The sequence below is a fragment of the Centroberyx gerrardi genome, chromosome 9 (genome assembly GCF_048128805.1).
Source record: "Centroberyx gerrardi isolate f3 chromosome 9, fCenGer3.hap1.cur.20231027, whole genome shotgun sequence".
NCBI lineage: Eukaryota > Metazoa > Chordata > Actinopteri > Beryciformes > Berycidae > Centroberyx > Centroberyx gerrardi.
This window is the reverse complement of record NC_136005.1, coordinates 9,748,340-9,774,603: the sequence shown is the minus strand read 5'-3', so window position 1 is coordinate 9,774,603 and position 26,264 is coordinate 9,748,340. Positions and strand designations below refer to the sequence as shown.

Genomic DNA, 26,264 nt, shown 5'->3' with positions numbered 1-26,264 from the left:
CTGTGGACGACAGGAGAACAAGACAAACTGTGGTGAAAGGAGAATCTCAGACACTTAAAAGTTGAAGTCTTTGGAAACAGCATCTTCTTTCTACAATGGTGGAGTTTTGCTTTTCAACAGTGACATGCATTATTACTCAGCAAACAGCAGGAACTACTTTCTGTGTGTTTTAGAAGTCAAAGGTTATGACTAGGGTTGAGACTGCAGATCAACAAAATGTCTACCCATGACTGCTATTAAATGATACACAGTACAGGACAGGAGATTTAACTGAATTAGTTTCTCTTGGTTTCACTATTCTTTGGCTTTGTTTTAACAGGATTATCAGGCCTTCATGTATCCAGGTAAAGTAGACTGGAGATCCTTACACATATGCACCATTATGGATCTAGTCTAGTCTCATTAAATCATGCTACCACTCTTTTCATGTGGAGACAAAACTGATGGTAAATCTGACGGAGGGGGTCGTACCATCGCTCGGGGGTGTTTTTTGTGTCCAGTGTGGCTTGCTGGGTATCTGCTGGCGGCAGCACCTTCTGCTCTGCATCCTTCTCTCCTTCAGGAAGGTCAAAATGATCCTCTGCCTCTGCGTCGGCGAGGAAAGGCTCGGAATCGGGGTCGTACTCGTAGGAGTAGTAGGACACCTCCGCCATGGAGCCCTGCTCCTCCTCACCTGGAGGGACAAGAGAGACAATAAACCACATGAGAGTCAGATCACTTGAAGCCCAGTAGAAATCAGGCCTGGGAAAAGTAGCCACTGAACGCGTTTTATTATATTTGATATAAGATGAGAGGAACTTGATTCACTTGCTAGCCACTTTGGAGATTATAGTGTTTGGTAACATGGACAGTTATTTCCAGTACATCTCAAGCTCTTCAAATATTTGTAGATGATTTTAAATATTAATTTTCACCCCTGCACAGGAGCGATTGTACCCTATCATGGCCAGTAGGGGTCACTCCCCGCTTAAAATGCAGTACTCCAGCAGATACAGCAGGCTACTTCTAATCTTTTCAGATATAGCATTCCTTTACATGACTAACTACTATTTTTACACTTCCACCTACAACCACCTACAATCTGATTTTTTTTTTCAATGTTTGCGGTGTACATTGGATCTTTTTCTTTGAGGTCTAAATGGAAAACAAAACTTTTGATTCATAAAAGGGGAAACGAACAGATCACTTGATCAAATTTCAGGCACACGGTGAAAAAGTTCAGACTGAGAGTGGCAGCTCAAATGAAGCCTGCAAGTCTGCGTGTCCATTATATGTTGTCCTCCAGAACAAGTTCACTAATAAGAGAGACAAGTCTGCACAGGGAAGCTAATTCCAAAGCCACAGTTTCCTCCACTGTTCCAGTGAAAACTGTCAGTTCCTTGGCACACAGCGCGCTCTCACCTATTACACTCCCAATGCACTTAGCGGGCATGTCGTCAACTTTATAATGGTTTACAATGACAGTGTTTTTACAGTACTTATTCAGTCTGATCACCCTAGGGTTATCGTATTATAGGTGAGTGTCTACGTGTGCGTGTCTGGGTGTGGGCATATTTGCGTGTGTGTCTGCGTGTGTGCCTACAGTATGCGTGTGTGTGCATACGTGTGCATGTGTGTTTGAGTGCGTAATAGCATTCCTGTGGCGAGTGTGAAGCTTCAGCTTTTGTACTGGGGAGACCTTTGACTGAAAGCAGCTTTGTGTGTTGCAGCTACCGGGAGCTGCAGGCTGGAAACAAGTCAGTGCAGGCCGTGCCACATCACACACACACACACACACACACACACACACCTGTACACAAACGCAGGCATTCACCAACGTCTGCAATAACAGGCACATGCACAGCACAAATGCAGACATTAATACATATGTTTACAATAGCTGACACATGACCACACACACACACACTCACTAGCATGCACGCACGCACGCACACACACACATGACTGCAGTGCCTTTCTACGTTTCCGTTGCCAAATCTAACACAGCTACATCCTCCCTCCACACACAGCCAAACATCCTATCTGGAATTCTCTGGCTGGCTCTCTGGAAGTGGCAGCTGATCCGAGCTCATGGCAGAGCAACAATCAAGCCCAGAGTGTGAAACCTATCCTCCTATTTATCGCTCTGCTTGTAGACATGATGTGGTGGCAGGGGAATGTTCTGCCACCCACCCCACCTACCTCCCTGCTTTCCCCTTCCTCCTTTCTATGTATCTTTCTCTTTCCTTCCTCTCTCTCCCTATCCCTTCCTCTCTCTCACACTTCTTCTCTTTCCCCTCCCTTCACACTCTCCCTTTTGTCTCTCTCATCCCTCGTTCACTCTTGCTCCCCTTCTTTCTCTCACTTTCTCCCTCCACTCTCTTCCATCTCTCTCTCTCCGTCTGTCATTCTCTCTCTCTTCCTGTTGCCCTAGTGTTGCCCTGGTGAGGTCCCATATCAACACACACACACACACACACACACACACACACACACACACACACACACACGTGTACACAATGTTATATAGGCATATGCTCCTATGGGCCTTCCGCACACGTCTGCACATGTCAACTTCAGGCTTCAATGCGCCTGAAGTCTCCACTCTCTACATTTACATTTAGCTGACACTCATACCCAGAGTGACTTACAATAAATGCAAGAGTAGGATAAGATTAGAATCCCGGAAGATTCAAAGCTACAGCACCCAGACAATAGATACAATAAATAGATGGAGCAAAAAATCCTGAATCCTTAGAGCATTTATGTATGATAGAAAAGTGTTGTGTGAAGAAATAAAAGATCTAGTCCTGCCTCTGCTGCTGGGAACAGCTGGCCTCAGGAGAGAGATGGAGGGAGGGGTGGAGAGAAAGAGAGAGGTGGTATGGGGAATTGTGGGAAGAACGTATAGGAGGGTTTGGGGTGGGGGTGCTGTAGAAGGGGCTTGAGAGGTGGAGACGAAAGAGAGTTGGTGTGTGTGTATGTGTGGCCATCTGTAGAGAAAGGTATAGCAGATGGAGTTACCTGTGTGTACAGGCACTGAAGCCTGCTCAGCTTCCTGGCCTGCCATTGGCTGCCTGTCCTCCACTGTGGTCTCCACTGGAAATATAAACACACATACACAGACGTCAGATTATTCACATTTATAGAGCTGCCATGACAACTCAACAGTTAACAGTTAGAGTTTTAATGTTACATAATCTAAACAGTGCTTCAGAAGAATTATCCACTCTACTGAGCAACATTTCCGGGCAAAACAATAATGTACACTCAATCAAGTCACAACAATGGCCTGCATTAAAATCTTTCCAAATATAGCAGGGGCCAAAATCTTTCCGGAGGGGCCATGTGAGGAGACGAATCGTATCTTTTTCCCTTTTCAAACGAGAAATGGGGGCATGCATTTCCCCCACAACCATACACAAACAAACAAGGTCAGGGGGGTCTAAACAAAGATATGGTCCTTTTGATAATCTACAGCATGAACCACTTGGCACAAACTGAGATCTTTTCCCACCAAAGTTTTGTCTGTGCCTTTTCCCAATCTGCTTCGCAACATGAAGGCTCCTTTGTTGTTGGGCTGTGCGTCGGAAAGGAATGTGACAAGGTTTTCAAAGGGCTGGACAAAAGCACTCTGTCATTTGGAGTGCCCTGTAATATAGCGGAGTAGAGCAAGGCAGAGAGAGGGGGAGGGGGGAGCGGGGGGGGAGCTCTTCTCACAAAACTCATCCAGTAATCAGCACAACACCTGAACAGCTGTTTCCACAGCTCAGATCATGGGACACACAGATGAACGCACACACACACACCCTCACATTCGCATACACATACGCAGATGCTTACGCAATGGACACGTATACAAATGCACTCACACGCACGCACACACGCATGTGTATGAGTTACAGCCGACCCGACCTACTGTATCAGATGAAACGCATACAGTAGGTCACGAGCGTGCATGAGTACCCCCCCCCCCCCCCCCCCCCCCCCCACACACACACACACACACACAGACAGACACATCTCCATCTCACTTGCTTCCTCTAAAAGGAGGAATATTTCTTAGGAAACGCTGTCAGTGTCTGTGAGTTACAGCTGACCTACTCTATATAATGAACTGCATACAGTAGATATTGACTGGAATGGAGCTTCTTGCCAACTTCTCCCAGCGTTTGATCTCGCTTGCATAAAACTAAAGGTGGATGCACACTGCAAGACGTCTTCACTACCAACGCTTTTGTTCCCAGCCAAGAAAAAGGTGGTGTGATTGCCACTGAAAAAAGAACAACAAAAACCCCCCAAAGTTCTGACGTGGCATTTTCAAAATGAGTTGAAATTGGCATGGGACAGCTTTGGGATAATTTTCATCAAAGTCTTGTAGTGTACATGCAGCCTGAAGAGAAATATAGACCAATTCCTCGGAGCCAGATGTGATGTGAGGTGATGTGGGCTGAGAAAGCTCTTACTCTGAGGACACTGGGACAGCGGGACCTGCTCGATGCGCGTCCCGTTTCGACAGGCAAACACCTCCATCTGACACTGGTTCTGGTAGCGCTGCCCGTCCGACCCACAAACCGGCTCCCCGTCGTAACCACAGTCCCTGTAGCAGGTGCAACGCTCAAACTGCTCCTCCTCCAGACAGCCAAACACATTGTTACACTGGTTCGCCTGCACAAAACCTGCAGAAGAAATGGACATTTGTTTTAATCCAAGAAATACCAGTAAAGTAGATAAGCTGGCAAGTCAGCTCTCTGGGAAAAACAGAAAAAGAGATTGATGGATGAAGTGGGGCGTGTCTGTGAACCACTAATTACGGAGTATAAATCTCACCTATCCACTGATTGGTTGAACTCTCCACCTCATTGCAAGTAGGTCCGTCACACAGCTCCCGTGCTAGCGGACTGCTCTCGCTAACGTTGTAGAACCGGGTGGCCTCAAAAGCTACATGACATGCACACACCCACAGCAGCACACACACACACACACACACACACACACACACACACACACACACACACACACACACACACACAAAACAATGACAACACTTTCCATAACTAGGCCACAAACTTTGAAAATTCCAATTTCCTCTAGTTCATAAATCATAGTGAGTTAGAGGGTTTTCCTGCTCCGTAACTCTTTAAAGAGCGGTGCTTAAAATATTCATCAGAGGCACACCTGGTTCGTAGTAGTCATAGACCTTGACCGGAACAGGCGCTGTCTTGCCCACAATGTATTCTCTGACAGCCTGGAAGGCCACACACGTCATACACTGGCTGGGGATCTGAGGAAGGGTGACAAACATCGAGTAACAAATACAGCAAAAATACATGATCAAAAACCCAGAAACTAGGGATGGGACGATATGCTTATCTTATTTTGATACGCAATATGGTATACAATGTAATAAATAAAAGTTCAATGACAACATGAACATGACAAAGTCTGACTGTGCAGAATTATGTTTATTTCTGAGCCACAAATCTTTCTAGCAATGGCACTGGCTTGCTAGAATGTAAACAAAAATTTTAAAATGTCATTCCAAAATGCAAATAATATTATTTTGATGGCGAGTTTGTGAAATTGTGATGGGCAACTACAGCAGAATAAATTGTAGCAAATATTGCAATTCTTTTTTCTGCCCCATTGTCACATTTTTGTGTGGCGATATATTGAATTTCGATATATCGTCCGGTCCCTACCAGAAACACATGCAAATAGAGACAGATGCACACACATACACTTATACACAAACAAAACTCTCCAAGACTCCATGCACACACTGATGCCCAACCCTCCCTGCATATATGCTCATTCATATGCTCTGACAAGAGCAGAGCCCTGATTGAAACAACATTGAGGAACTTGGGTTAAACTGACCTCGTCAAAGTAGAACAACACTTTCCTCCCGTCCAGCTCATACCTCTTCAGACCCACTCTCTTGTCCATCAGCAGCTGTTGGGGAAGACACGGGTCAACTGGGCTCACACACAGAAAAACAAACACTCAACCGGATTGATGCAATTCTTTGACACAGACTTTAAGATTTTGGAATTGGTTCAAGAAATTTTTGTAGTGTGCGTGTCTGTTTATATCCTTGGTAAAACACTCCAACAGAGGCTGAATTTAAATGTGAACCTATCTGTTTGTCTTTGTCTAATACCATCTGTGTGTCTAATGTATGTCACTGTCTTGTATAGTTTGGGCCTGGTTTCAAGAATCTTAGCATGTGTGTGTGTCTTTGTTCATTGGTCTCCACTGGATGCTGTTAGCCTGAATGATAAGCTACCCTGCTGACAGGGAACTGAGGCCTCTGTTACTCCTTTCCACTGAATATGATGAGATGCCTGAAAAGGTGACGAGAGCACCAGGATGCTTCTGAGAAACACAGCTCTTGACAGTCCTTCATCGTCTAACCCATCCTCCTTTAGGATGATAAGTTCAAACCATTCCGAAAACCTTCCTGATATTAAGCTGCATTCCATTTTGCACAATCCATGTCTCAGCTGTCATAAATCCTTCTTAAACCTGTTTCCTCCCCTTTATCTACAACATCTGAGTGAAGTGCATTTAATAGGTGAAATCAATAAGGGATCATAGCTTTCCTCTGGGTCACCTGCTCAGTGTGTTTCATGGAAAGTGTTCCTGGTATTTTGTAAATTTAATGTACAAATGGGTCATATACATAAAGCCCTATGTATATGAGAGTGTATGAAGTGTATGAATGAGTAACATGGAAACTGTTTACTGCATGTTGGAGTGTGTGCATAGAGGACCAGAAGTGTTAATTCCCCCCACAGGGGGAATTCTCATTCTGTCAAAGGTGGCAGCCTTCGGACAGCAGGGGTTTATGAGGTGCTCAGCCTGAGCTGGCGCCACGGAGACACACACACGCACATGCACACGTTATACAATTGGCCTCTCTCTGTTTACAAAAAGCATTGTTTGTCTAACTAGCAACTAAAAAATGCCAATGAACTCTCATAGCTCAAACGTTATGCACACAGCGCGTTCTGGGTCGTTAAACAAAGCTCATTATATCGGGTGATAAGAGGCCGTGGCTGTGGTAGCTCCCAGTCAGTCAGCGGACTAATCATTCAGGACTAGCAGCATCCATGAAAACAACTAGACGTGACTGTAGAAGCCAAGCTTGCCGCCATAAATTGAGGAATGTAAGTGGCAGTCGGGCAGGCAGCAGTAAAACACCCAGGGAGGCTAGCGGGGGTGTAAACTGAGCTTGTTAGCCACTACAATTCAGGTCAGCTTCAACCGACACACACCCAGGACTTACTGGCATGGCAGCATGTGTGTGTGTGTGTGTGTGTTTCACTTCTCCCCAGGTAGCCAGAGAGGTGGTTCTTTATAGAGGTGGGAGCCTGCAGACTAAGGCCCTATAACTGTCCAGTAATGAGGGACAAGCTTCTGATGAGTGGCTGGGGAGTTGACCTCAACCAGCCCTAAAATCTGGCCCCACTCTCTCTCCCTCCATGTGTCCATTCTTCCATTCATTCATCCATCCATCCATCCAACCTCCATCACTCCCTCCATCCACTCCTCTATCTAACCTACATCTGTCTTCCTCTCTATGACCTACATGAGCTTTCTTCTGCATGCATACCTCATTGGAGGCAAGGGGATTTGTGTGTGTGTGTGTGTGTGTGTGTGTGTGTGAGGGCTGACTGCGACCCCCAGCTGGGTCCGGCCCTGGTGGCAGTCTTATAGGCCCAGGGAGGCCCAGTGGCCCCTGGCCCTGAGACATTGTAACCCCACAGGGCCAGAGCTGGCTGGCCTGGCCTCTCTCCTATCATACTTAAACTCCACCATAAAAAAAAGACCCTCACCGTAATGATCACTCCCATGACTGTGACACATACACACACACACACAGGCACACATGCACGAAGGAATGTATGCTTTCACACACACACACACACACAATCTGAAGGGAAGTGAAGCCCTCGGCAGCGTTGCAGAGGAAATGTTTTGGCCGTTCTGTCCCACGACTTGTAGCACAATGACGGGAACGTCAGGTAAACACTTGACTCCTTCCTGCTCCAACAACTATTTACATCTAAACACCTCTCCACTGTACCAGGGGAATAATATCAATATCCAAACGGTGTGTGTGTGTGTTTATGTGAGTGTGTTAAGGGATGCATCCTGTGTGTCTGTGTGTACGTGGGTCTGGGGCTTGCAAGCGAGTCTGCAGGGGAAGCGGGAGGAGTCTGATAAATTCCATGTCACGCTGCTTCTCGTCAAATGGCCTCCAGATGTGGCCCCATCTGTCTGTCTCTCCATCTACCTGTCTTACCTGACTGCCTGTTTGGATGGACAGGAATCTGCCTCCCTGTCTGTCTGCCTGTCTGTGTTTGATTGTCCATTTCACCACTATAGTTCCATATTGGACTGAAAAATACCAGTAAGTGTATCTATAGTTGTGTTTATGTTTGGGACGACGTTCCATCTTTAAACCCTTGCCATTGTATGTGTGTGTGTGTGTGTGTGTGTGTGTGTGTGTGTGTGTGTCCATGTTTGTGGCTACGTACCCTCTCTAGACTTTCCACATCTGCTCGGAAACCGGACAGCATGGGAACCTCCAAGACGGCCATGTTGGAAGAGCCTGAGTGGAGCCACCTAGAGAGAGAGAGTGGGTGTCGGGATGGAGATAGAGGGGTGTTAGTGGTGGAGTTGGTTGTTAGGTAAATAGCAGGTATTTGGATTCGTAAACAAGGGTTGGAAAGCAAACAGTCGGATTTGAATTTGTAAACAGACATTTTAGGGGAGGCTTAGCATAAACATGAATACAATTTGAGGAATGCAACACTCCTTCACCGAATGATATCTCCTAAAGGACTAGTCTACATCATGGTTTTATAAAATAACTCCTCTGTCTTTAATGTGATATTCAGATGGTTCTTTGGCCAGAGTGGTCTGGTACCCAGGTAAAACCAAAGCACGTGTTTCAGAAGTTACGAACGAATACACACCAGCACTGATTTGGGTGCACAGTGGCAGGGAAGAACACTGAATAAAAGTGAAAAAGCTGTTCTGAGCTGTGTGTGTGAGACTTTTGACAGTGTGTGTTGTACCTGGCGCAGGCCTCTAAGGAGATGCGGAAGTCCATGTTGTCCTGGTGGGCTGCCGGATCGTCGTCGTCGATGGGCGCCCGCCGCTTCCGGTTCAGCTCAGAGCGGTTGTCGGCACGGCTCCGGGAGCGGGAGGCCGGGTGTCGGGACGAGGAGGAGGGGGGCTGCGGGTGTCGCCCCTGAGCGGGCTCTTTCAGGTCCACCTTGAGCTGGAAGGCTGGCTTGGCCACCGGGTCAGGTACGTTGTAAGACACATCGATCTAAGCACACACAGAGAGCAGTATGGAGGGCAGTATTTTAGGATGATATGGGTGAAACACAGGCTTTAGGTCCTCAGGTAAATCACCCTGCTGATACCTGGATCTAGAAGAAAAAACAAAGGAAGACAAGCCTTTGCAATTAGGGCACCAGGCTATGGATGATTTGTCTGAGGCCCCAAGGCTCACTGACTCATTGACTAAATTCTGCATTTCTTTTTCTGTTTGTCTTAACTGTTTTTTGTCTCTTTTTGCTGTGATTTTGTAGCGCACAGCAGTTTGCAACCTCTGTATTAAAAAGCGCTCTATAAATTAAGTTCATGTTTCTTTTTGTTATTAAGACAAAATATATCAAGCTCTTGAGCTGATTTTCTGAATTCTCTGCCTTTATTTGGGCTATAGTTTTACTTTTTATTTTTAGGATATGGCCGATAACAAGCAGAGGTTCTGTTTTATACATCAATCAGATCAGTTGCAAACATCCTTCATTTCTTCCGACAAATCTTTGGCATGGCTTTCAGGCAGCAATTATAATAAAAGTGAAAACCTGAAAATATTCTTTGTACGTAGAAACAAAATTGACAATCTTTTCTACAGTTACGTAGTTTGCAAGAATGCCAAGGAACTACTTTAGGGCTTCAAACATTTAGCACCTTGGGCCTTGATGAGACTTTTTAAAAGAGACTAGAGGGAAAACAGTTAGGCAGCACTGAAGAAGCATAAATCATATTCACCGGGCACAAGACATGCATTTAGCAGACTATCTACTATTTCCGCCTTGAGGCAAGTGTTTTGACGCTCCTTTTAATTTCATGGGAGATTATTGTTCCCAGAACTGCACACCTCCTGAATAAATCATCCAGACTGATTTGAGACACTTACAAAGCTATGCTTGAATAGGAATCCTGGAGCACATGAAGAAACTCATCACACATGTCCACAGCGCACGCACACACACACACACACACACACAGGCAAGTCTCTTTGATTGTCCCGCTCTTGTATTTCATTAGAGCCCAGGTGCTGCTGGCCTGAGGGGCTGTCAGAGGGGGTGTGTTGACGCACAGAGGGGGGTGTGGATGGAGGGAAAGAGGGAAAGTAGGGAGAGAGGAGTGAAGAAAGAAATGTGTGTGTGTCTGTTTGTGTGTGTGCATGTGTGTGTGTGTGAGAGAGAATCAGTTGGAGGAAGGTTCATGCATTAACTTTAGTCCTGCTATAGCTCATCAGCTCCTGCAGCCAGTTCTACCTCTTTGTCAAATCGAGTCAGATCTCAGAGTTCCCTTAAGATTTCCCAGAGTTTGATCCCCCTAAACATTTTAGATTACACATGCTTTTTCATTTTCCAAGACTTTTATAATTGCCTTTGTGCATAAATGATAACACACATCCCTTATTCAGTTTCAAGGCTGACAAACTCTTAACAAACATGGGTGGGGAGAGGAGAGGAGGACAGAATGTGATCAGAGAGCAGGAGGAGCATGGCAACTCCTTGCAGTTGTTTATGAAAGAGCTTTTGTTTTTTTTTTTGTGACAAGGTAGGAAGGAAGTAAACAGCATCCTATCCAGGGGACCACGGGAATCAACAGGAACGATCAACCCGTTCCGAAAACAATTGGCTAAGCTCTACCAGATCACCGCAATTTACAGGGAGGAATTTGGGCATTAGGGACTGTGGCATGGGAACGGTAACCGGCTCTCCCCTGCCGGGGGATTCTCACTGTGAGCCAATGATGCAAGCATAGTATTACAATTCTCCTTCTTTGGGTAATGTGTCAGACAGCAAATGTGTCTGTATGTGTGTGTGCTTGTGTGTGTACTGCTACAATACCTGCATGAGACAGCAGCCCTCTCCTTTAGCGCTGACAAAAAGGCCTGTAGGGATACTGGGGATCTGGAGAGAGATAGAGAGGGAGGACAGAGAGAGAGAGAGAGAGAGGAAAGAGAAGAAAAAGAAACAGAGTGAAACAAAGAGAGCCAGAGGGGGCAGGGAGAGGTGAATGAGTCATTTATCAAGTGAATGAATGCTGTAGGCTGCTGCGCTGCCACCAGTGGTTCCCTGGCTACTAACCAGCAGGCCTTAATTGCCCCCAATTAAGCTGACACCACTAATCACAGCAGAGGAACATGCCCGGCAGAGAGAGCGACTTATTACACTCTCACCTGAACCACACTGACTGACTTAGGCCTTTTACACACAGCGGGGCTGACCTGAAGCCACAGGGCACTGGCCAAGGTAATTCGTGTCCACACTGTCAAGTTTGTAATGTGCGGGCAAACAGGCCAATAAAGCACAGTTATTAAATCAACGGAACAACGAGGTGCTTTTGGGAAATCCAGCCCAGTGCAGTTTGGTTTGGTTTGGCAGTATGAAAAGGTCCTGGCTACCACACAGCCGGACCTGGAAACACAGAGATTAATGTTTAATGCCAGAATGTAGCTCTGGTACATACTTACTCATCAGTGCTTCAGTCAACTGCAATCAAGAGGGAAACATTTCTAAATTGCATAAAAGTGCTTGGATTTCTCTTAAGTGGAATAACCCCTCTGAAGTGCTGGCAATCATTAGCGGCACTCACCATGTTTCTGTATCATGAGGCCTTTGCTCTCCATATTGACTAATACTGATAAAATGCTGTCAGCCTACACAAACATCACTAAAGCAGCATGGCAAAAGAATTACCTTGCCTCATCTGTACACAAAAACATGGAGGAACAGGTTTGCCATAGAAAACCCACTTATGACTTACAGTATTAACAGAATCCATGAATGTATTTACCTTGGCACTCTGAAGGAGTTTCTTGTTGTCCCTGTTCAGTTCAAAGGTCTCCTGGAAGTCCAGGTTGGTGGAGGCCAGAGAGATGGTGAGGTTGACCCCTCCTACGTAGGACAGGATGGCGTACTCTGACAGAGCCTGCAGAGCCACACACGTGTCCTGGCATGGGAGTGAAATCAACTTTAGTAGTAGTAACATCACAGGTTTACAAAAGGCAGCTGTCAGCTGAAACACTGAATACTGTACCATTAAAAAAGACAGTGAAACTAATAAAATAAACTTTGCTTCTACTTTACAAATGAATGAAATTGAACTATTCTTTTCATGTATATGCATAGAGAATGAAAGGGGACAAAAATGGTTGCAAACTTCTTTAGGTTACGTAACCATTAGCATTCATTCACACAGCACTGTATTTTGTGCGCCATTTCTCTGGTGGAAAATAATGTGAAACATTTTATATCATGTTCTTGAGAAATTGCTGTTTTTCACTAAACTGGAATGATTTGAACTGCACTGAACTGAAGTATGGCATTTAGTTCCATTACATCATGGGCAGGCATGATGCTATAGGCTGCTATAAGTGTCTAATCCAAAGGGGAAGGGAAGCCAGAGAAGCAGGGCTACCTGAGTGGAAGAGAAGCCCCCCAGGGCGTTCCTCTGCTGGGACAGCCATTTGACCACAGGCAGGGCAGAGGCCACGTCCCCCAGCAGGGTGTAGGTCAGCAGACCGTAGGCCGTCATCTCCACCTCCGCTGACACCACTGGGAACAAGCAGGGATTGATGATTTGGAATTTTATTTAGATTCTCAGTTTTATTTTGGGGTTAAATGGAAGCAGTGAAAGGGTTTTCCTGTTAACACAGATTTTTATTCAACACCAAACATCATGCCATCAAGTAAACTCAACCCAGAGGGTTTCATGAAAGCACTGATCTTTTTTCTACTGAGGTCTTTGGCAACTTTAGAACAGTAGTGCATTGAAAAGACAACTGTGCCAGTTTGGTTCACAGGACTACTAGATATTAATACTTACAGTAGGTATCAAATTGTATGGTAAGTATATACCTGACTGAGAGAGGCCATCGCTGAAGCCCATGAAAGTGTCCTCATCTGTCACCGTGCTGCCTGTCAGACTCCAGTGGGTGAAGCCATCTACAGAGTGAGAGAGAGAGAGAGAGAGAGAGAGAGAGAGAGAGAGAGAGAGAGAGGTGAGGTATTAACATCATAGCTGTTAATATGTCTCTGCAACAATGCAACCAAGTCCTGTGTATTCATTGCACTTGGCAAATAAAGTGATTTTGATTGTGATTAAATAAGAGCGTTTTCGTCCTCCAGTTTCCCTGAGCTCAGACAAGTTTGCCAAAGCTTGCAGAAAGTTTCACTCAAGAGGAAGAGAGGGAATTGGTGTCGGTAGCCTAAAGGAAACCAACAGAGAGATAAGAAACAGAGAGGGAAAAGGGGGGAGTGGATTGATTAGGATTACAACAGGACTGCTGCTGAGGACTACAGTAGTTTCTATCACAGTCTTTTATGTCCTCTGTCTTGTGCTTTTATCTTGACTGCTTGTACACACTGCAAGCAACTTGGTTGTTTCTGACCAATTGCGGGTGATGCAAGAAGCTCCGATTGCATCTATGTAGGCTTGTTGAGCGTCACACATCGCCCGAGTTTCCCTGGTCACTCAGCTCTAAAGGAAATGAATGGTCTTCCGGTGACTTGTTGATGGTGTTGCTCCCAGTGCAGAAGCACGGTGTGTCCAGTACCTTGTGTGATGGCCATGTGGTTGAGGCGGCGCAGGGCCAGCGGGGCGTAAGGGCTGCGCAGCAGAGCCAGGGTGTAGGCAGACAGGGCCGTGGTGTAAGGGTCATCAGCAGAGTAAGTGTTACTCTCCAGGAAATCCTTGGCTTTGGCCACCGCCACCTTCTCTTCCTGGATCACACAGCACATAAGACACACACAGATGAACACACATTTACAGGCATACACACATCTGATAATGATCATGTAAATAGCTTACAAGGCATGTGCAAGGCACTTCAGCAGTGGAATTTATGTTTGCACATGCTGAGCCAAAAAAATCAAATTCAATACGACAATATGTCAAAAACAGTGAGGCAGCACATCCAAAATTGGGAGAAAATTATTGGATACAATACTCACATTACACTTTATTGAGGCACACACAAAATGTGAGCATTGTATCCAGTCATTTTTTTTCACAATTTTGGATGTGCTACATCACTCTTTCTTGAGTAGCCATATTAGTTTACAAAGCATATTTGCATGCCTGAACACATTTCTGTATATTTGTTCTTCCATTTGTACGGCAGGTAAGGGAATAGCTAGTGATGTACACTTTCACATCCAACCTGTTTCAACCTGTAAATGTCAATGATATAATGCTTTATCTTTATCACCATTGATTATTTACTGCATTATTTTCAATACATTTGGTTATTTTATTTTTTTGTTGTCATTTTTGGTTTCATTTTCTATAGTACTCACTTTCTGTCTTATTCTTATCTGTATCTTATTCTCATTTACGTTTCATCTAATCTCAACATATGCACACACACACACACACACACACACACACACACACACTTCTGTGAGGTATAGACATGCCTCTAACATGGCATGGCCTTTGACATACCCTTTCCAAACACACGTTTCATCTAATCTCAACATACACACACACACACAGACACACACACACACACACACACACACACTTCCAGAACCATCACTATCATCATCATCATGTCTTTCAGTGTTCAAGTGTTCGGAGCTTGCCCTGTCCAAACTCACAGCCTTTTCCCCTGCTCAGATGTGGTTATTGAATAAACATTCATTTTGGCCATTAAAAAGTTTAGGGGTAGACTTTCATCTCGTCCAGATGTGACCTTCTCCCTCATCCCTCAGATGATAGGGCTCCACAGCCACTCACTGTAATTGCCGCAGTCATCTTTTAATTAGGTGCAATTGGAAGGGGGATGGAGTTTCTGCTTTGATGTGAAGGATACCTTTTCAGTTTTTATCAGTTGTTAAACCACAGATTCTCAGGAGAGCCCTTTGGGATAGATAGCGGAAGAAATGGAGAGACAGATGGATAGAGGATGGATAGGAGCCAGGAAGAGGAAATGCTAAATAAAGAGTCAACTCTGTGGACGAATGGAGAGCAAAGACAAACACTATGAGAGGTTTAGAGGCTTACATACTGCAGGCATTGGCAACACGCACTGGGGAAGGTCTCAGCAGTATTATGTCGTAACTATTTGTTTCTTTAGATTATTGTAAAGATGTTTCTGGTTTTATTAGATAGTATGCAGGTAATGCCGTGGAGAGTGACAAGAAAGACACGATGAGAGTGGATGATATGCATAAGCTCATGAGCCGGACTCAAACCCACAAATTCAAAAGCACATGGTTGCACCTCAATCCACTGAGCAACCAGAATGGCCAATAACTTTGCGGGTCTTGGTGCCTAAACCAGGATATTTAAATATTGTCACTGTCTATTATGTCTTTAATAATACTTGTGTTGTTTCATGTTCTTTTATTCTTCAACATGGCTATTAGCGAGAGAGAGAGAGAAGAAAAGAAAAACAGAAAGAGAGAGAAAAATAGAGACAAGGGCAAAAGTAGAAAGCGAGGGAGGAATGCAACTGAGGTGTATCTTTCACGGGACTTCATTGTCTCTGCACGTCAGCCTCATAAATCTTTTGATGTAGTCCAAAAAGTGATTAGATATTAGATTAGCAGCACTGGGGCATAACAAATATGAGTGGGATGGCTGCCAGCACATCCATCACAACTCACAATTATCAGGAATGCAGCGATCTCGTCCACACACGACCCACATTTGAATTCACAGCAGCAGGCTGGTGGTGCGGGCTGCAGGAGTGAGCGGTTCAAGTGGGACAGGCAGCACAGCGCATGTTGCTCTCGATGATAAAAAGGCCTTTTGCACTTCAATCTCCACTGCCAATTTCCCATTTAAATCATTGCATGATTTTTAATGTACCTGATAGGGGGTGATGTTTTTTGGTGGGTGTCAGCTTGTTAAAGTAAGGCCAAGTGAGGCACTATTTTGTCTGCTTTAAAGGACTGGGTGAAGTGGCATGTTTTGGTGGACTGTTTACCTCTGTGGTTATGCCTGTCTCCAGGAGAGCTGCAACCACATAAGCTGTAAGTGAGATCTTCCCATGGATCCCTCCCTGCGGATAAAAGCTGGCATTAGCTTTCACTTGACACACACACACTAAAAACACATGCATACCTAGGAATAAAGGCAATAGGCTTCAGATTACACAGACTAATACGCTAAGTGTGGAAAATATTAGGAACGCCACCCTAATACTGAGTTGTATCCCCTCCTTAATCCATATAGTAATCATCCCAAGGCATAAAAACTCCTCCTCTTCATCTACATCTTCCCACGTCTTCCCGTTATGTAAATCAAGAAAGAGACACTTACATGGACCCCCACCCCACTCCACATCCACCCAGACACTCGCCTACCTGCAGGTCTTTATTGAGGATGCGTCCCATGGCGGGAAAGGAGCCCTCGTCCCGCTGATGTCTGATGAGCCAGGACTTGGCTGCACGGAGCTCCTCAGGGTCAATGAAGATGAAGCCCCGAGACTGAGCAAAGGACTTCAGCACAAACGCTGTCAACCTGGAGGGTGGGGGGGGTGGGTTGGAGGATGGAGGATGGGGGTAAGTGAGAGATAAAGAAGGGTGAGGGGGAAGAAGGGGAAAGGGGAAGGAAATAGCAGATGGAGAGGGAGAAAAGGGAGAGGAGAGATATCAAAGATCCTTTCAAACGTGTGCTGACAAATCCCAAAAAATACTTAACTATCAAACTTCACATGAGTTCACAGTCAGTCACTTTTTCAGCGGAGTGAAAAAATTCCCAACCAGTCACACTCTTTCAATCTGTCAACAGTGGGGGAGGGGGCTGATAGAGAAGAGCGTGGATGGAGGGATTTTTTTGTCGGACAGAGAGAGGAGGGGTATGGATGGATGGATCTGATGAAATGGAAAAAAGAGGGGAAGTGCGGAGTGGAGCAGAGGGGTGCGGCAGGGTTTGATCACCGCTACAGGATGCGGCAGCTGCGGTCTTCAGAATGTGAAATTTCACACAGCCAAACGAAGTATGTTTCTGCATGCGGGTCGGGGATATTCCCCGAAAGCATTCCGCAACTTATACAAACACCGATCCCAGGGGCGAACGCTGTGGATCTGCCTGGCCTGGGAGTGCGACTGAGAGTTTACGAGCCGTGATTTTAGTGGGCCACGGTGGAGGAGAAGCAGGGGAACCACGGAGAAAGGCCAAGGTCAGCCCTGGGGGACATGGCTGAGCTAATAAACACACACTCATCCATAAACAACAGGCCTCCCGGTGGTGGTCGAAAGTCGCAGCCTTCGGCCAACAACTCCTCAATGACAGCAAGACATTCCATTACAGAACCCCTGCCCACAACGGCCAGAGGATGAGGCAAGCTGCTTACCATAGAAAAAAAAGAAAAAACAAGACGGAAATGAAGAAATAAACAAACAGAGGTTGTGCTCCAGTTTCTCGAACACAGCTCGTAAGCAAGAGCAGAGCACAATCCAAGAAAGAGCACCAAGGGAGATGAGGAGGAAAAAAAGAACCCTGCTCTCATAAAGCAAAACATTAAATCTTCCCTCGCTGGAACCTAGATGTTATTCCTCCCCAGAGACAAAACTAGGGATGGAGCCGCAAGCCTGCAGGAATTTTTATAATGTTAAGTAATATCGTGTCACTGGCTTTAACTGCCGGGCCCCTGGGAGAGGTACTGGGAAGCGTAAATATGATTTAGTGGGCAAGGAAACACTAGAGACGGTCCCACTTCCACCACTCGGCCCTCGGCTGGAGTCACCCACTCCACTGCCCCTCCAAATTCTCCCCACTCCTGTTTTCTTTTTCCTCTCTCCCAACTCTCCCAAGCTACCCTCTTCTAACTCCAAAAGGTATATTTGAAGGAATTTTTGAAGACAATGCTTGACTAGCATGAGCAAGCACCTAGCTTGACTAGCTTGAAGGGTTAAGTTATGAGGCGGACTGTTCCCCACTCCTGGCTCAGTGTTTTTGCCTTCCGCTATGCAGAAGTTGCTGATGTGTTGTTTTGGAAAGCACCCAGAGGTCAATCACTTAAACTAATATTAAATTGGATTGCTACAACATATCACTAACAAGGGGTTTACTAACTGCCTGCCTTGGGGCTACTAAAACTTGAAATGATGGATTAGCATCCACAGTGGGAAATTAAATCAAGTCACGAGCCAAATGTTAGTGAATGTTTGGTTGTGGCTTTATAAGTTTATCTATCATCATTTGGATGATATTTTCTATTCTAAGTATCAGTTTGGGAGGCTGGCTGTGGATGAAAAGGTTTGTTTCCTGCACTGGTCGAATTACTGTGACAAAATGACACAAGCCCGTTGCATTTGTCACAGAAAGAGAGTCATATTACTTTGTAAAATAAAAAGAGCAGAGAAATTTAATCCTGGTGATTAGGAATGGATCGGAGCACAAAGGCCTTTATTTTTACAAATAAGCACCTAGATAATGATATCACAGGCTCTGTATCCAAGCCTTAGAAAAAACAGAATTCCAACAATAATCAAACTTTAGCATAGCACAGGAATGGGAACAGATAAGTTAATACAGCATCAGGTATCAGTTCTTTCAATCTCTGGTATTCAAACCCCCCCTCCCTCCACCCCCCTATCCCTACTAACACTGTCAGATCAATCTTTGGCAGACAGAAATGCCATGCCAGCCTCAACATGTCCAGCCAAGGACCGAGACTGTCGGAGAAAACGAAAAAGGGTTCTGCCCCACTTGGAGAGGATATTATATATAAGGAAGGTGAGACTTTGGACAAGATTGTTAAAAACGGTATTCAGTTTTACCGAGACCTCAGCTTTCTCTTTCACTGCCTTGAGTGTTACAGGTAATATGACACTATGTTTGGACAATTGAAGGCTTCCTTCATCAGAGTTAATTGTCTTTCTAACTAGGCTTGCCCAGAGAGCGGAGCCCTCGGTCAGGCACTGCTATGGTGGTTTATTCACTCTCACCTCAGGCTGGTGTATTAGGAAGTAGGGTATGCAGTGAGGATGGGGGGTGGGGTGGTGTGTGTGTGTGTGTGTGTCTGTAAGAGGGGAGGGGTGGGTGAGAGAACCACAGATTACAGCAGTATGTGGCTCTCATTGGATCCAGACATGGCCAAAGAGCTTTAATAATAGTGGCAGGTTGTGGGCTGCCAAGCCCGGTTCAGATCAACCCAAAAAAGCTACACAACAAACTCCTTACCTGCAAAAAACTCCCGATACTTGCTCATGAGAAAATGGCACAGGACTTTGGAATTAGTCACTAGATTCCAGCCGTTCTTGTATTTCTACACAGGACCAAATATCTAAGGATATTACAAAAAATTAGAGAATCCTTTTCTCAGGGGGCTAATTTAGGATTAGGGCTTGGGTTTAGGGTTCAGGTTAGAATTAGAATTAAGTTTACATTAGGGCAAGTGTTAAGCATGTAGTTAAGAGGGTTAAGGTGAGGGTTAGGGATTAGGGGTTAGGGAATGGATGTAGTTAATGGAAAGTCCTCACAAGTACACAAATCTGTGCATGTGTGTGTGTGTGTCCCCCTCCCCCAAAAACATCTCCCCAAGGCTGTATTTGCAAAATAGAAGCTAGTACTCAGTCAACCTGGTTAAGTAAGGGGTTAAAAAGAGCCTCTTGCACTCACACACACACACACACACACACACACACACACGCACACACACACACACACACACACACAAGGTGTATATCTGAGAGCTTAAGAGCAGGGAGGCAGTGCTGAGAACTCACTGCAGTCCGTCCTCCTCAGTGTGTCCCTGCTTCTGAATTACAGTAAGTCGGTACATTACTCAACTTTCAGCTCACTCTGGAAACAGCAGTAGTGCAGTGTTAAGGGCCTTGGCATCAGAGAGGGCCGGCACTGCACACCAAAACATTACTGCCTGCCCATGTCATTATGTTCAATCTTTTCATTAGGCCCTGACAATTTCCGCTCAGATACATTTTTACAAGCTGGAATACATTAACACTGCATTAAGGGTGCTTTTAAGCCGGCAATAAATGCGCTGCTCTACTGGTGAACTCTGGAACTGAAACAAAAGCTGGGTTTGTTTTGGACGTATAAACACATTGCTGATGGATTCATAAAGTGTTTGATGCAGGTTTACTGAGGGTTCACCATCTGTGTTGTGCCCACAACCCACACTTGTTGCCCTGGGCTTCAAGAAAAACTCAAAACCACTGCTTGTTACATCCTCATATCCTCTCACTGGGATCCGGGGGAAGAGCTCAAGGTTTCCATGGGGCAGTTTAATGTTACCAATTACACCCAGGCAGCGAGTCCAACCATTTAGAGGAGGCATGCCCCACTTCTACTTTCTAGGCCATGTCAAAAAAGGTAGGGAGCCGTTTGGTGAAGTGGCTCCAGACTCCTTAAAACACTGTCTCCAATGGTAGCATTAAGAGCTAGTCCATCGGGCCAAAGCAGCATGGGGCGCACTCAGGACCACAAATATGAACCCTCTTTAACTGCAAATAAATCATCGGAGCCTAGCCTACCTCAGGGATCCAATTATGTAGTTTGTTTATGATTCTCTGTGGTTTATGTAACCTGCTGTTTCACAGTATCAGCTCTATTAAATATCATAATACCCGCCTCAGCTAATAAATCAACCAGAGGTATGCTCATTGTGATCGGGCCTGAATGTGCGGGCACTGGAGCACTGGAGCTCCTCATTGAGAACATTGATTTCTGTTTTCTAAACATTATGAAATGGTTCTGGCTGCCTGCCTGCCCCCAGGGAGTGTAAACATGAAATAAACACTCACAGAGGAAAAACTCTGATTTAAACCCACCAACAGGAATGTATTAATTTGAGCACAGCGTACTGAGATGCTGATAAGAACTTCATTGCTTTGGCTAGCAACCTACTTCCAGTTCAAGCTGAAGAATGTGGCTACAGCTCAGCATTGCTTGGCTGGTACATAATGTGGTGGATATGCCATCATAAGTTCTTAATGCACACTAAAATACATACGAACAGTATGTGCCTAAGACATTATCGGCTATTGTGTGACTTCCACAGTAATATATATCTCACCGGCCTTTCAGACGAAATACCACATCCCAAAGCTTTCAAATGACTGACAGTCAATAAAACTTAATGAATTACATGGAAATTTAATTTGAAGTGTATGTGCCTGATGAAAAATGTACACAAAGGTAGGTGCTGACTTATTGTCAGACTTACCACATACTGCCAGAGGAATCCCTCTCTCCGAAAGCACTGTAGGACCCATCCTGCCGCTTGTAGGTCAGTTGTCTCTGGTAGCCTGGATGGAAAGAGAGAGATGGAGAGGTGGTGGGAGGGAAGATGAGCAAGTATAGTGAAAATACAAGAGTGTTTAGATACATTTTCTTATTTCAAAATCCCATACTTTTCCCAGGCTGTAATTTCTTAAATGGATTTGAGGATTTTGGTCAGTTTTCAATATGGTACATGCTCATAGTGGCTGGGCAATATGACTTGTTCAGACTATGTCCAAATTCCTTAAGATTTATCAAAATCCTTTTACATACTTTTCCAGTCTTCCCAGACCTTGCTGGGAACCCTGATTGAATAAATGATTGTTTTTTTTGTCCATCCATCACTGCAGATACTTGGATGAATATCAGCTCTCACCACTACTGCTATTGACAGAATAGCATTCCTTAGGGTTCTTACATATATTGTGGGATGCCTGTAACTGCAAATTCAGCAAAGCAGATGCAATGACAGAGCAAACACAGAGTTCAAGTTCAACAAAAAAAGTTGATTTTATTAAAAGGGTAAAGGGAGAAACTGAGAGAGTTCTTCCATGGTCAGCAAATCTTTGAGTTCAGGCAGAAGAAAACAGAGGTGAGGGCGGTGAGACTGAACTCTGGGTAACTCTGCGCAACTGTGTCAAGGTCCATGATCCAAGCCGTGATCCAAGAGGATCATTCCCACACAAACCTCTTTCTCTGTGAAAAAATCCAGTTTGGTTGATGTAGTACTTTTCTGCTTGTGCTTCTTTCAGGCAAATTGCTGAGGCGTTGTTAACTGCTCGACCACTTCATAAGGGCTGTGCTGCTTAGCTAGGATTTTAAACTCATTTGTGGGAATCAACACCATTACCTTGTCTCCAGGTTTGAATTCTCCAATCTTTGTTACCCAGCCAGGTGTGCCTGCTACATGTACTCCCAGACGGAAGACCCAGTATTCTACATGGTCTCTTTCTATGTAGCAGCTCAAAGGGGAGAAACCAGTGGAGCTCTGTGGGATGTCTTGGATGGAGAACAGGACATATGGCAGCCAGTGATTCCAGTTGATCCCAGTTTTTACCAATAATTTGATATTGCATCTGTTTCAAAGTGCGGCTAAACCTCCCAACTAGGCCATCAGTATGGGGGTGGCAGAGGTCCTCAAATGCCTTACGTTGAACATTTGAACATTTCTTTAATAACCACATACATGAGGCGGGAACAGTGGTGTATCAGGATTTCTTCCACTATTCGCAGCTTAACAGCTGGAGGAATTGGCTGCCTACCGGCGGTGCACTGATGGACTGCTTCTGGATAGCGTCTGGAATAGTCCAGAATGACCATGATGGATTGATGACCTCCACTTGACTTCAGAAGGTGTCTGACAATGTCCACTCCTGCTAAAAGGCTAGGCCAGGGTATCACAGAGTCTTAATACGTTATCTTAGGGCTCATCGTCCGGCACTCCAGACTGTTTAGCTAAACAAGCTGTGCTTTGATAGAATTTACTAAAATGCTTTTTGATGAAGTAGGCACTACAGATGAGTATTTTTTATATTGTTTAAGTATACTTTGTTTCAAGAAATAGTGTCTCATTTATAGCATTACAACCAGGGATGACAAAGTAGCTATGTGCCATTGCTTGTGACAGGCCAAACGGTACAGTAGCTAACAAAGCACACAATGGAAGCAAGGCAGTTTCATTTCTGTTATCATTTCATAAAGTAATTGTTTACATTTTTATTGGTGTTCATGACAAACTTTTTGTAAGCACATCTGATACCTTTGACAGGACTTTTCTTAATATTGCAGTCTCCATACTTTCTCACACTTAAGATGAGTTTTGTGTGTCCCCAAAGATAACAAGACAACACCAAAAAAAACAACACACAAATCTAAGTTTCTTATACCCTTAAAGCGCAAGATAAAACCGTCTATTTCTAAGCATAAAGTGTGGATAAGAGTCTTCACTCACCCCCCTGCTACAGCTTTTGTTCAGTCACTATATCTCTCCAAGCCTGTGACAGGTTTGAATCCAGCAGCTGCACCGTCCCAAAGTGCCTCAGACTTTTCAAATGGTCCAACTCTGAGAACACTTCCTAGGAATCTATTTCCTCTAGGGAAAGTTTATCCCCCTCTGGACCTCTGGTGCAGTGGCCTCTGACATGGGAGGTTCAGTTCCCTCCTCATACGGCCTCCTGGGGTGAAGAGGTCTCCTCTTCAGAGAGAGTGTCAGTCTTTTTGATAGTTAAGAGGTTTCTGACATTTTCTCCTCTGTCTACCAGCACTCTCCTTCACTGACCCCAGTCTTTCTTTCCCATTGGGTGAAAGTTAGTATCTCTATGAAGACAGGAACTGTGCTCACCCACTGCAGATCCAGCAAACTCAGGCTTGACCAGTGGGACCATATTCTGAGAATCCAGCAGTGCCTTTCTATACGCCCCAGCCAGCTTGATGGGGACCTTGGGAGACTCAGGAACTTCATGGGCCCAGCAGGTAGTGAGGTACCGACAATGGAATTTCTGATGGTGCTTCATCGTTTCCTGGGCAAGTCCAAAACAGCTGACTATCCATCACACACAAAAAACAGAAGCAGGAATCATCTTCTGGATAAGTGAGTGGCACAGCACAAGCCTTGCTTGATTAGATGACCTAGTCTGCATGGGAGAACCAGATTTCTTACGTGGGGCTTTTTTATTTGACTTACATCCCACATTTGCTCCTCTCAAGAATTTAGACAGAGTGGAATACAGCATCTCATGAGCGGCTTCAGGTCAGTCAGTTCAAGATTGCCACTTGGGTCCAGACTGGTTAGGTGGGCTAGTAGGTCCACTGATGCAGCCATCATACTCTTGTTGGCAGGTTGTATGACTAGCAGGTGTAAGTGGAGACCCCTTATGAGTTAAGTCTTGACAAGCCTCCTGTGCCTCCCCCATCAGGAATTGGTGCTAGGACACTCCCTTCTTTCTAGGCTTGTTCTCTCTTGGTGCAGTCCATTCTAACAGCTCAAGGTCAACCTCAAAGTCATCTTCCTATGTCAACTTGGTAAGTATACCTCTTGGTCTTGACCTTCCCTCCGAGGCTTGTGCACAGCTCTGTTACAGCCAGGTCTGTGCCTGTAGTGTAGCATTGCTCACTCCTTCTACAACTGACTGTGGGTCATGCTTTTGCTGAATAGGGTTTGCAAGGGCCCAGACTGTAAGTTTTCTCCAGCATATGCGGCACACTTCACCTTGCAAGAAGTAAATTCAGCAAAATAGATGTAATGAGATAGCCAAGATAGAATTCAAGTTCAACAGAAAAGTCACTTCAATTAACTGTGCAAGGAAAGTGTGGGGAGAGTAAATGAAGGTGAGGTTCTTCCTGGTAAGGGAATCTTTGTGGGGGTTTAGGCAGATACAAGCTCCGGCTGAGGTGGAGAAACAGAGGAGGTGGGGGTAAGAATGGGCTGGGTAACTCTGAGCAACGAGGTCCAGCTCCATGTTCCAACCCGTCATCCAAAGTAGTCAGTGCCAGCCAAGCCACAGGTTCCTCTGTCAAGAAATCCACAATTCCACAAACAAAATCCAATATCCAAGGTAAACTTCAACCCAATAGTTTCCAGAAAATCCACAACAGTATACCACTTGCCAACAATCAGAAAACGTTCCTTCTGCTCGGCATGAAGCCGCTTACCACACAGTGGGGCTGAGGGGGGGTCTGAGTTGTGGAGAGTCCCGGCACACTCTGAGGCTCTGGTGCTGTGGTTCCCTCTGCGTAAACAGCTGCTAGCAAGCTAGAAGTAGGTCAGTAGAAATTAGGGAATGCAGGGCACCATCGGGGTAATACCTGCCATCAGTTATCTTCAACAGTGGCCCACACTGAGAGGATAGGTGGTGTCCGTAGTGCTGAGGTGTTCCTTCAGCTCAATGGTGCCATACTGGGCCACTGATTTGGGTCCTTGATCCAAGGAATCAGTCCAAGAAACCAGTCCACGTATGTGGTCTTGGGAGCTACTGAGACTTTTCAAAAAGTGTCTTCACATTTGCATTTTAGGCATTTTGCTGGCAGTCTTGTACAAAGCGACTTGACTTACAATGAATACATCAGCAGAATAAGCTTAAATTCCTAGATCACCAAAATTAAAAGCAACAGAGTGTAAAGGTCAGGGCCATATTTCCCACAATATTTCTGTGACCACAGAATGATTATGTAAGAGAGAATTCCTAGGAAAACAAATAACATAGAGCTAAGGAGAGAGATAAAGGGTATTTTTTGTGATCAGTTAGAATGAGCAGGTGAGTCTTGGTGATGAGTTAATCTTTAACCCACTGGCTTCCAGTGGAATAAAGGTCGTCTTAAAGGCTTGGTCTGTCCAAGTCTAAGGATGCAGCTTGTTAAGATGGTTTATGAAAACCAGGATGTGATTAGGTTGCATTTTCCTTACCTTGCAGCAGGTAGTCAGTGGCCTCATTCTCCACCTCAGGGCTGAGCTGCCTGGTCTTCTGCAGATACTTGAGAACAAAGACGTTGGGGGCAAAGTGGATCATGTTCTGCTCCCCACAGCCGAAAGGTAGCCGCAACAGTTTGTCCAGGTTATTCAGGGTTGGCCCCATCACATCGCCTGATACAGGTGTATAAGTGGACAGATACATGTGCACACACACACACACACACACACACACACACACACACACACATAAAACACTTAACCAACAATGCAACACTGCAAAAGTATTTTAGTTAGATGCATGTAGAGGCTTGATCTATCCAAGTCCAAGCCTAAGGATGTCGATAGAGTATGA

At 45.1% G+C, this 26,264-nt stretch overlaps 1 protein-coding gene across 1 annotated transcript in view; it reads right to left on the bottom strand.

Moving 5' to 3' along the window:
• Positions 1-26,264, bottom strand: part of cpamd8 (C3 and PZP like alpha-2-macroglobulin domain containing 8) — a 50,920-nt gene that overhangs the window by 974 nt on the left and 23,682 nt on the right. The window contains exons 27-43 of the mRNA XM_078285652.1: positions 25,907-26,083; positions 21,449-21,530; positions 16,620-16,776; positions 16,241-16,315; positions 13,862-14,027; positions 13,164-13,250; positions 12,724-12,860; positions 12,100-12,255; positions 11,151-11,213; positions 9,069-9,325; positions 8,526-8,613; positions 5,860-5,934; positions 5,158-5,263; positions 4,810-4,920; positions 4,446-4,658; positions 3,004-3,078; positions 472-673 (exon numbers count right to left, since the gene is read on the bottom strand). Coding sequence (XP_078141778.1) covers positions 472-673; positions 3,004-3,078; positions 4,446-4,658; positions 4,810-4,920; positions 5,158-5,263; positions 5,860-5,934; positions 8,526-8,613; positions 9,069-9,325; positions 11,151-11,213; positions 12,100-12,255; positions 12,724-12,860; positions 13,164-13,250; positions 13,862-14,027; positions 16,241-16,315; positions 16,620-16,776; positions 21,449-21,530; positions 25,907-26,083 — 2,227 coding nt within the window. The remainder of the gene's footprint in view (positions 1-471; positions 674-3,003; positions 3,079-4,445; positions 4,659-4,809; positions 4,921-5,157; positions 5,264-5,859; positions 5,935-8,525; positions 8,614-9,068; positions 9,326-11,150; positions 11,214-12,099; positions 12,256-12,723; positions 12,861-13,163; positions 13,251-13,861; positions 14,028-16,240; positions 16,316-16,619; positions 16,777-21,448; positions 21,531-25,906; positions 26,084-26,264) is intronic.